General features: G+C 34.8%; 2 protein-coding genes across 2 annotated transcripts; both read left to right on the top strand.

Moving 5' to 3' along the window:
- Positions 1–1053: 1053 nt before the first annotated feature.
- On the top strand, positions 1054–2226 carry LOC131675228 (uncharacterized). Its single transcript, XM_058954137.1, has one exon. It carries the CDS (start codon positions 1054–1056, stop codon positions 2224–2226), a length of 1173 nt encoding a protein of 390 aa, XP_058810120.1.
- A 4531-nt stretch (positions 2227–6757) lies between these two features.
- LOC131675227 (ATP-dependent DNA helicase pif1-like) lies at positions 6758–8802 on the top strand. The gene is made up of 2 exons (XM_058954136.1): positions 6758–8392; positions 8575–8802. The coding sequence occupies exons 1-2, from the start codon at positions 6758–6760 to the stop codon at positions 8800–8802; spliced, it is 1863 nt and encodes a 620-aa protein (XP_058810119.1).
- Positions 8803–10918: the final 2116 nt, after the last annotated feature.

Here is a 10918-nt window from a genome sequence, read left to right as displayed (position 1 = left end):
CTTTTCAAGCGCGGCGTCAATGCGCCTGAGCTGCGCACGAAAAAGCTGGAGGTTTTCTGTCGTCTGTCCGTTGTCATTGTCCACGTCTTTCATGTCGACGTCTGTGTTGGTGGTCGACGTTGTTGGCGTGCTGGGTTGCACTTGAGGCTGCTTTTCAGAGTCCTCGTTTTTCCGCGCAGGTAGTACTGTAGAGCCTGCTATATTAGTTTTTATGTTCTCCGTGGTTCTTTCTACGTTGTGTGTATAATGTATCGTGTAGTGGCCAGAATAAAACTCATCGTGACAGGAGACCAGCGATCCGTCCTCGACCCCCCCCCCCCCAGTACCAGAGCGCCCCGACAGTCCAGTGGCCTCGGAATACAATGGCAGCCGCGAACGACCACCACCATAAACGTTCCTAGCCCCTACCTCCCGCAGCATGGACCCATCCGATCGCCAATCGGCACTACTACGAGAGGCAAGATTTCTAGCTTTCGCTATACCAATGTGCGGGGCAGCCTCCCAAGTTGGCTATACCTGGGTTCGGGCCCCATCCTATTGGCGGCCCAGCAGTGCCAGCTGGTGTTAACGCTGTACCCTCTTAGAGTGGAGGCACTACTGGCATGGGGAGGTCCTCTCTTGATCACCTTTATCTCCCTTTCACGATTCGTATCTGCTGGAATCCTTAGTCTGTCCGCCTCAGTCTCTCTCGAGCGATGCTCGTTTATAGAGCCCTCATCCTGGCGTGTTCGTATGGGATTAACCGTTTATAGGTAACCCATCATCATGTTCTCTGGTGTTCCTCGTTTATAGTTTTATTACTATTACTATTAATTAAACTTAGCTTAACATGTATACTTTAACTTCAACAATAAACCAAATAATCTAACAACGATTTTAACCGATAAAACACAATTATTAATTAACTACTGCAATCATACCATAACTTTTATTGGACTTACATTATTAAAATATAAAATTGTTTAATGCTATTTTTAATACTAGAAAAAATTACTTGTACGCATTAGTTTTGGAAGTATTATTGTTACTTTATCTAACTTTTACACGTTCATCATGCCTGCTAGAAACATTATTCCAGAAGAACAAGAATTACATCAACAAGCTAAACGAGTTCGTGATAGAGAAAATGCACGTCGCAGACGTCAAGCAGCTCGAGATGTAATTTATCAAAGAAACATAATAATAGAACCTGATTATTTAGGCCCTATGAATATATTATGTTCACATTGTAAAGCTAAACATTTTAAAGATGAAATGATTTCTAATAAAGGTTTATCATTCAGTGATTGTTGTAGTCATGACACAGTTTCATTAGATCCTTTACCTGAATTCCCACCTCAACTTTATTCATTATTTACTGGCCAACATTCTAAATCAAATTTATTTATGAATAATATTCGACCATATAATAACTCCCTTTCTTTTGCATCTTTAAATGCTAATTTATTTGATTTTGCGCTAAATCGTCCTGGACCATTTTGCTTTAAAATTCAAGGAAAAATATACTATCAAATAAATACAGAATTATATCCAAATGACGGAGAAAATCCAACTTACGGACAACTATTTATAGTTGATCAATTACAAGCATTAGATTATCGATTACATAATAATTCAAAATTAGACTCTGAACTTTTACTAACTTTAGGCGGAATTATACGTGAAAATAACATTTTTGCTCAATCTTACGAAATGATGAGAGTAGAAATAGAAAGACAACAATCATTATTATCCAATGATAACCCTTTTCAACCGGAATTACAATTACTATTTTCTTTGAAACCAGGTGTAGATAGAAGACGATATAATTTTCAGTGCGTTAATGAAGTTGCTGCAATATTTTCAACCACAGCAGATGGAGAAATTCCAGAATCATATGTGACAATTAGAAATAAAAATACAAAAAATTTACAATACATAAGCACTATGGATCCTAATGTAGAACCCTGGATTTATCCTTTGTTTTATCCTTACGGTACTCAAGGATGGCGCAAAAATTTAACGCGCGTTAATGATACTAAACGTATTTCTCGAATGGCGTATTATAAGCATCGAATAGCCGTACGTGCAGACGAATTTAATCCTTTCATAAGGGGTGGTAGATTATTTCAACAATGGGCAGTCGATAGTTACGTGAAAGTTGAAAAAGATCGCATACAATATTGTAAAGACCATCAAAAAGAATTACGAGCTGATACTTATAAAGGTCTTAGTGATTTTATGTAAAATACTGCTATTAAAGTTGGTGGACAAGTTGGTAAAACCGTTGTTCTTCCTTCAACTTTTACTGGATCGCCGCGTTACATGCAACAATGTTATCAAGATGCTATGGCAATCGTAAATGAAAAAGGGAAACCTGATGTTTTCGTTACAATGACATGTAATCCCAACTGGCTTGACATTCAAGAAAACCTTTTGTCTGGTCAACAAGCTTCAGATAGACCAGATATTGTATCTCGAGTGTTTCATTTGAAAAAAGATCGACTACTTGATGTAATAGTTAAAAAAAAATTTTTTGGCCAAATTGCTGCTTTCGTTTACGTTATTGAGTTTCAAAAAAGAGGTTTACCACATATGCATTTATTAATAACATTAGCAAATGGATTCAAATGGACTACTCCTGAAATTGTTGATAAATATATATCAGCTGAGTTTCCCAATAAAATAAATTATCCACGGTTATATGATATCATATTAAAACATATGGTACACGGACCTTGCGGTGACTGGTGTATAAAAAATGGTAAATGTTCTAAAAAATTTCCTAAGAATTTTCAGAATGAAACTACTATGGATGAAAATGGTTATCCGAATTATCGACGAACAAATGATGGCATTATTCACGAATGCTCCAACGGTCATCAAGTTGATAACAGATGGATAGTATCTCATTGTCGAGAACTATCAGAAATGTTTGACTGCCATATAAATGTCGAAGCAGTATCGAGTATTTTAGCTGTAAAATATTTATATAAATATATATACAAAGGGCATGATGCTGCTACAGTCGTTATTCAAGAATCCGAAACATGGTGTAGGTGTTTATCATGATGAGATTAAAAAGTTTATAGAAACTCGATATGTCGGCCCTGTTGAAGCTATCTATCGTTTATTAAGTAAACCATTACAAGATAAAAGCCATAGTATTATTAGATTACCTGTGCATTTACCCAATAACACGGGCACACAAAAAATAAAAAGTGGTCTGTATCAAAAACAACACACATATATCCCCATGTATTTTGCCACGCTGAATCCGAATCCGCAGTCAGTTTGACCCCAGCACGTCAGGATCAAGGTCATTTGAAGGTCAAACTCGAATAAAAGTAGTATAAAAAAATGTAACTAGTATTTCTATGGTTTCGAGGGTCGCTGAATATAAATCCGTCATCCCCTTGACCCAAGCACGCCAGGTTCAAGGTCATTTCAAGGTCAAACATAGATATTGCACGAAAAGTTGAATTCTGACTACAGATTTTGAAAGTACGGAAAAAATTACGTTCAGAGACCGTTTTTTCAATTTTTTTTATCGTGAATCCAGCGGTCATTTTGAGGTCATAGTATTTTGATCCCATGAAAATCAGTATGACCATTTTGAAAAAACAGAAGTACGTCTTCAATGAATAAAAAAACTCTTTCCATACGTTTTGACGGTTGCTGAATCCAAATCCGTGATCTCCGTGACCCAAGCACATCAGGTTCAAGGTCATCTGGAGGTCAAACTCAAGAAAACGTAGTTTAAAAAAATGTAACTAGTATTTCTATGGTTTTGAGGGTCGCTGACTCCAAATCCAAAATTAGAATTGCTCCGACTACTCGAGTTTGGTGTGCAAAGTGATAGAATTTATACTTCTCTTCTCTTGTAACGGACCCTTTTATCTTCAAAAGATCTATGCAGCGGTTTTCTTTTTCTTTTTTCCGTTTCTGACTCGTTTTCCCTTTTAAGCATCCAGCAAAAATCTGCCATCATATTTACATCCCATCTTCCTTGATACTGGCGTTCCATCTCTTTGATATCTTGATGAAACCGTTCACCCTGTTATTCGCTATAGCCTGAAAACGTAAGATTTTATATCACACCTACGTTTCTCGTGTGCCGGAACCCAGGGCACCTCCACGCGGTGACGGCAGGAAACGGCTTTTTTTCTTTTTTTTGTTTTCCGGCAAAGCTCTGGGGTGAAAGCACGATGCCGTCATGGCCGGCACACGAGAAGGTAAGATGCAGGGTTTCGGATGCCCAGTATCGGCGGTTGGTCAGGGTGAGCAAGCGGGCCCGCAAGCGTCGTCATCAAGTGACCGCAAGTCTAGTAGAATAGAATCTACTTTTCATAGGTGTGATGGAAAAACAGATGATTTCTGTTATGTTTGTGGAAAATTTGAAGTGCCAAAATATCGAAGGCTGTTATCAGATAGGCTTATAACTATTTACGAAGAATGTTTTAATTTAAAGGTTGTCAGCCAAAATACAGTCTGGGTACCTCATATGATTTGCAATTGTTGCAGAACAATATTATCACGATGGGAGAAATGTCGGACTCGTAGTCAGCTTAAATTTTCACAGCCTATGATATGGTCTGAACCTTTATGTCGAGACGATTGCTATTTCTGTATGACCAAGACTTTTGGCTTTAACGCAACTACAAAAAATAAAATCGTGTACGCTGAAGTAGCATCAGTAAAAAAGCCAATACCGTTAGAAGAGGAAGCTACTGACCAAGAACCTATGGAAGTTGATACATCACTTGCACCAAAGGAAATGGAAGTTGTTGAATCCTCAGATGAGGAAAGTGACAGTCAAAGTGATAGCAAAGAAGATGAATATTTACCAAGCGCTGTCTCGAATAATACCCCCGAAACTTTCAATCAAAAAGAGTTGAATGATCTCGTAAGAGATTTGGGATTACCCAAAGATGGAGCCGAGTATCTGGCCGCAGTATTGAAAAAGAAGAATTTGTTGTCCAAGGGGACCAAGGCTTATGTTTATCGGAATAGAGAAGAGAAGTTTCGTAAGTTCTTTGCCAAAGATTCAGAGAACTCGATGACATTCTGTACAGATGTGAAAGGATTAATGAATGAATTGAAACCTAATATTTATAAAGATGAAGAGTGGAGGTTATTTATTGACTCTTCTAAACGAAGCCTCAAAGCTGTACTTTTGAACAATGGAAACTCTTTTGCGCCTATTCCGATAGCTCATTCAACGAAGTTGAAGGAAACATACCAGAATTTGGAAGTTGTATTAGAAAAAATCAATTACTCGGATCACAAATGGAAAGTGTGCGGTAACCTTAAAATTTCAACTCTGATTCTGGGTCAGCAGTCAGGTTTTACAAAATATCCCTGTTTCTTGTGTCTGTGGGATAGTAGAGATAGAAAGCATCACTATGTACAGAAAGAGTGGCCAAAAAGAACTGATTTCAATCCAGGCGTACAAAACGTTCTCCGGGATCCTTTAATAGATCCTTCAAAAATTTTGCTCCCACCCCTTCGTATCAAACTTGGTCTTATGACAGAAGTTTCCAGGCATAAGTGATGCCAAACTAAAAGAAGGTGTTTTTGATGGTCCCCAAATCCGCACTTTATTCAGAGATAACGACTTTATCACAAAGATGACCCCTGTAGAATTGGCTGCATGGTCAAGTTTCAAGAAAGTAGCAGAAAATTTCTTCGGGAATCAGAGAAGTGAAGATTACGAAACTTTGGTGGAAAATTTATTAAATAGCTACAAAGAATTAGGATGCTTAATGAATTTAAAATTGCACTTTCTACATTCTCATCTTGATTACTTCCCAGAAAATCTCGGAGACTATAGCGAAGAACAGGGTGAACGGTTTCATCAAGATATCAAAGAGATGGAACGCCAGTATCAAGGAAGATGGGATGTAAATATGATGGCAGATTTTTGCTGAATGCTTAAAAGGGAAAACGAGTCAGAAACGGAAAAAAGAAAAAGAAAACCGCTGCATAGATCTTTTGAAGATAAAAGGGTCCGTTACAAGAGAAGAGAAGTATAAATTCTATCACTTTGCACACCAAACTCGAGTAGTCGGAGCAATTCTAATTTTGGATTTGGAGTCAGCGACCCTCAAAACCATAGAAATACTAGTTACATTTTTTTAAACTACGTTTTCTTGAGTTTGACCTCCAGATGACCTTGAACCTGATGTGCTTGGGTCACGGAGATCACGGATTTGGATTCAGCAACCGTCAAAACGTATGGAAAGAGTTTTTTTATTCATTGAAGACGTACTTCTGTTTTTTCAAAATGGTCATACTGATTTTCATGGGATCAAAATACAATGACCTCGAAATGACCGCTGGATTCACGATAAAAAAAATTGAAAAAACGGTCTCTGAACGTAATTTTTTCCGTACTTTCAAAATCTGTAGTCAGAATTCAACTTTTCGTGCAATATCTATGTTTGACCTTGAAATGACCTTGAACCTGGCGTGCTTGGGTCAAGGGGATGTCGGATTTATGTTCAGCGACCCTCGAAACCATAGAAATACTAGTTACATTTTTTTATACTACTTTTATTCGAGTTTGACCTTCAAATGACCTTGATCCTGACGTGCTAGGGTCAAACTGACTGCGGATTCGGATTCAGCGTGGCAAAATACATGGGAATATATGTGTATTGTTTTTGATACAGACCACTTTTTATTTTTTGTGTGCCTGTGTAATCATTCGATCATTATTTCTGATAATGTAAATAATCCCTTGACGTTACAAAATCTACTAAACAGTACGAGCAGTATGTTGCTCGATTATTTTAAATTGAATAGCGAAAATGCCTTAGCTAGGCAGTATTATTATGGAGAAATTCCAAAACATTTCACACATAAAAAACAGAAAAATGAAACAGTGTATTTAGATAAATGGAATCCACGAAAAAAACATTTCAATGTCATTAGGCGTATGTACTCTGTTAGTCCAACACAACTTGAATTATTCCACTTAAGATTATTATTATTACATGTCAAAGGAGCCGTAAGTTTTGAAAGTTTAAGAACTGTTGATAATGTAATACACCCTACTTTTACAGCAGCTTGCTTAGCATTGGGTCTCATTGAAAATGATGAAGAATGGAAAAGAGCAATAGAAGAAGGAACAAAATGTATGATGCCTCAAAAACTTCGTTATCTGTTTGTACGAATCCTTATACATTGTCAACCACTTAATCCAGAAGAATTATGGGACCAATTTAAAAATCAACTATCTGAAGATTTTTCTCGATACCACGATGAAAGCATAAGCAATAAAATGGCGTACTTTCACATTGACACATTATTAAATGAAGAAGGTCGTAGTTTAGCTGACTTTCCTACAATGAATCAATTCGTAGAAACAGAATTTCCATGTCTACACCAGTTAGCATTTCCCAGATCTTTGCAACCAACTGCAGAACGAGGACAAGATCGATATAATAACTTAAACCCACAACAGAAACAAATTGTTGATATGGTTGTTGAAGCCGTCCAAAATATCAATTATACTGGTCCGAAACGTATTTACATGGATGGACCGGGAGGGTCCAGAAAAACATATGTTTATGAAACTATATATTGTAAATTAAACTCAGAAAACATTAAAATATGCGCGATGGCATTTACCGGGATTGCAGCTACATTACTTCCACACGGAAAAACTGTACATAAAACATTTGGTTTACCAGTTCCAATGTTTCAAGATTCTTCTTCCAATATCAAAGCACAATCTAAAGAAGCTCAACTACTACGAGAAACTAAAGTATTTATTTGGGATGAAATTTCAATGGCTCCAAGATATGCTTTAGAAATTGTTAATAAAACTTTACAAAATTTCATGAATTATAACTTACCGTTCGGAGGAAAAGTTATTATAGTGGGAGGAGATCTAAGACAATTCTTGCCAATTAAAGTTCATGGAACTCGGAGTGAAATATTAAGTCTTTGCGTAAAATACAGCCCAGTATGGAATTATTTTACTAAATTTTCATTGACTACAAATATGAGGGTTTTACCAAATGAAATAGAATTTTCAAAATTTTTGTTCAATCTTGGCAACGGCACGTTAAATGATCTAAATGATAATGTAAATCTTCCTGAGCAATGCATATTACCTCAAAATGTTAACCTGATCGACAGTATATTTAGAAAATTATTTGAAGAAAAGAAATTTCAAGAAATGAGTAAATGTGCTATATTATCAGCTAGGAATGTTGATGTAGATGATATCAATAAACAAATTACTAATTTACTGAACATTGACTCTGAACGTATATATACTGCTATTGATGTCGTTATTAATAACAATAGCGAAATAGATGATGTTATTTTACCAGAACATTTACATAATTTAAATCCTCCAAGTTTGACCCCTCATGAATTACGCTTGAGAAAAAATTGTATCGTAATGTTAATAAGAAATATTATCATAAATGAAGGCTTGTGCAATGGAACGAGATTGCAAATAATAGATTTATTAAACCACTTATAAAATGTAAAATTTTAACAAGTGACAGAGCAAACGAAATTGTCTTTTTAAATCGTATAACCTTATATTCTGAAAATTATTATACATTCACATTCAAGAGAAGACAATTTCCAATAAAACTAGCTTTTGCAATGGCCATTAACAAAGCTCAAGGACAAACTTTTACAAATACTGGTATTGATCTAAGAAGAGATGTATTTAATTATGGACAACTTTACGTAGCAATGTCCAGAGTTAAATCTTGGAATTCTGTCAAAGTATATTTAGAAAACCAAGTAGAAACAAGAAAAGTAAAAAATTTTGTTAACAAAGAATTGTACGTATAAAACTGTTGGATTAGTTTGGACCATATACAAATACATGCAACATTATATATAAGATAACAATTAACGATTATCAGTGTCGAATTCTTCAATTTTCATTTTTATTTAGAAAACAAATAAATTATTCAATTTTACATAAATAAAAAAAATTTTTAAGTAAAAATAGTGCTAAAAATGAGGGCGCGAAGCGCGCTAAATAAATCTAGTCAAGGCATAAAATCGAAAATGTTTGAGCCTGACAGCGAAAAAATTGTCATTGAATTTTTTATTTGTAACACGGACAAAGATATTATGAGTGCTTTCTTAAAATTCAAGGACAAATTAGATATTTTCAAAGTTCTACGTAAAAAAAAATATGAAAATGCCAAAGTATTTTACCAAGTAGTACAACCATTTCACAAAAGGTTTAGTGAATTTTGTTTTAAATTAATTAAAATACCTGCTTATACAAATCACAGAGTTCAAAATAAACTTGCCAAAAAATTTAGATATTATCCAAGAAAAGCAAATACGAGAGCTTTTCTACTTACTGAAATGTAATGAAACCAAAAGAGAAAAAATGATTTCAACTGAGTTTTATTATTAGAGAACAACCAAAATTTATGAGAATGTACTTTGTTCTTTTATAAAGATAAATATTTATTTATTTAAAATACTACATTATTGAAAAAATGTATTGTTCTATGGCATATTATTTATGTAGATTATATAAAATAGTAATTAAAAATAACATAAATAAAATCGTTTTTAAAATGAATATTTGATATTTTGTAATATCAAAGAAATAAATACATTAAATTTAATACAAAATTTTTGTAATTAATAAATATATTAACTCATTGATATACATTTGTTTTAATTTTGTTTTTTAAAAATGATTATCTTATATTCTTCATCGTCATTTATTAGATCATAATTATCGTACAAATGAGTATCAAAGTATATAGCCACAAGCTTAGAAGACCTAGCTGATGTTAATCGATTTCTTCTAACTGAATGCACATACGACCACTCAGAAAACAGTCTCTCCAACTGGCCAATTGAAGCACAGAGCAATTGTAATTTCAAAGCTAATTCGCTTAATTCATCATAAAATGGCTGTGTAGCTCTCCAAAAAACTGCCCAATAATTTCTATCTAATAAATGTGCAAAAATACTAGTTCCATTTTTATATTCTTCTAATTGTAACAATCCTTGTGGTGATAAAATTTCTCTAAAAAATGTATTAACATCTTCAACATATTGTTGTTTTTCAGCAAATGTACGGCCCTGATACTGGGGATGCTAAAAATTGGGAGTCAAACCATACATATTAATTGCTAGTTTTCGTCTTGCTTCAATCATTAGTTCAATGCGATCATTCAATGCGGGCATTTCTAATCGCAACCACAATTCTATAGCTTATGCAGTACACTCAGCTTTCTGGCAAGCATTTGTCAACTCACATATAGAATCCAGCATGAGGAGATTGAATTACAATTGCTGTGCAAGATCTTCATTGTGAAGAAAATTGTAATTGTCGTCAGAAATATGCTTTCTAGCATCTGGTCGCCTTGAGATATCTCGCATTAAATCTAAATTTTTTAAGCACCTTCGCATTGCATCTCGATGAGAGCACTATCGGGTTTGTCCAATCAAAATAATACTATTACCTCCTAGCTCTGTCAACAATCGTTCTAAATATGTATGCTTAAAATCATTTAATAATTTATTTACTTGCTTAGCTAATTCTTCATTTACTGCGCTTTTAGCTAGCAGATTGCCACTGTGGCTGTTACAAGTTGTGTTCTATATATTAACAAGTCTTCCCATGAGCTTCATATTTGCAGCATTATAAGCGATGACTGCAAATATATTAATGTTGTACTTTTCTCTCGCCATATCAATACAATAATTAACGAACCGACGAAGTGCTTCGTCAGTTTCACTTGCTGTACTAAAATTAGCTGCATGGAGAAATATATATTTCTTCTCGCTTAAATCATCTAAACGAATAATAGCAACAACATTTTACGTATTAGCTGACTTGTTCTTCCAACCATCAATTAATAACACACAATTTCGTGTTCTTATATTTGCGATTGATTCTTGCATCTCATTGTAACATTCATTAAGTATA

This window comes from Phymastichus coffea, unplaced genomic scaffold, assembly GCF_024137745.1.
Source record: "Phymastichus coffea isolate CEN01 unplaced genomic scaffold, Cenicafe_Pcof_1.1 PCOF00017, whole genome shotgun sequence".
NCBI lineage: Eukaryota > Metazoa > Arthropoda > Insecta > Hymenoptera > Eulophidae > Phymastichus > Phymastichus coffea.
Note: the sequence above shows the minus strand (reverse complement) of the source record. Positions and strands in the feature narration are given on the sequence as shown.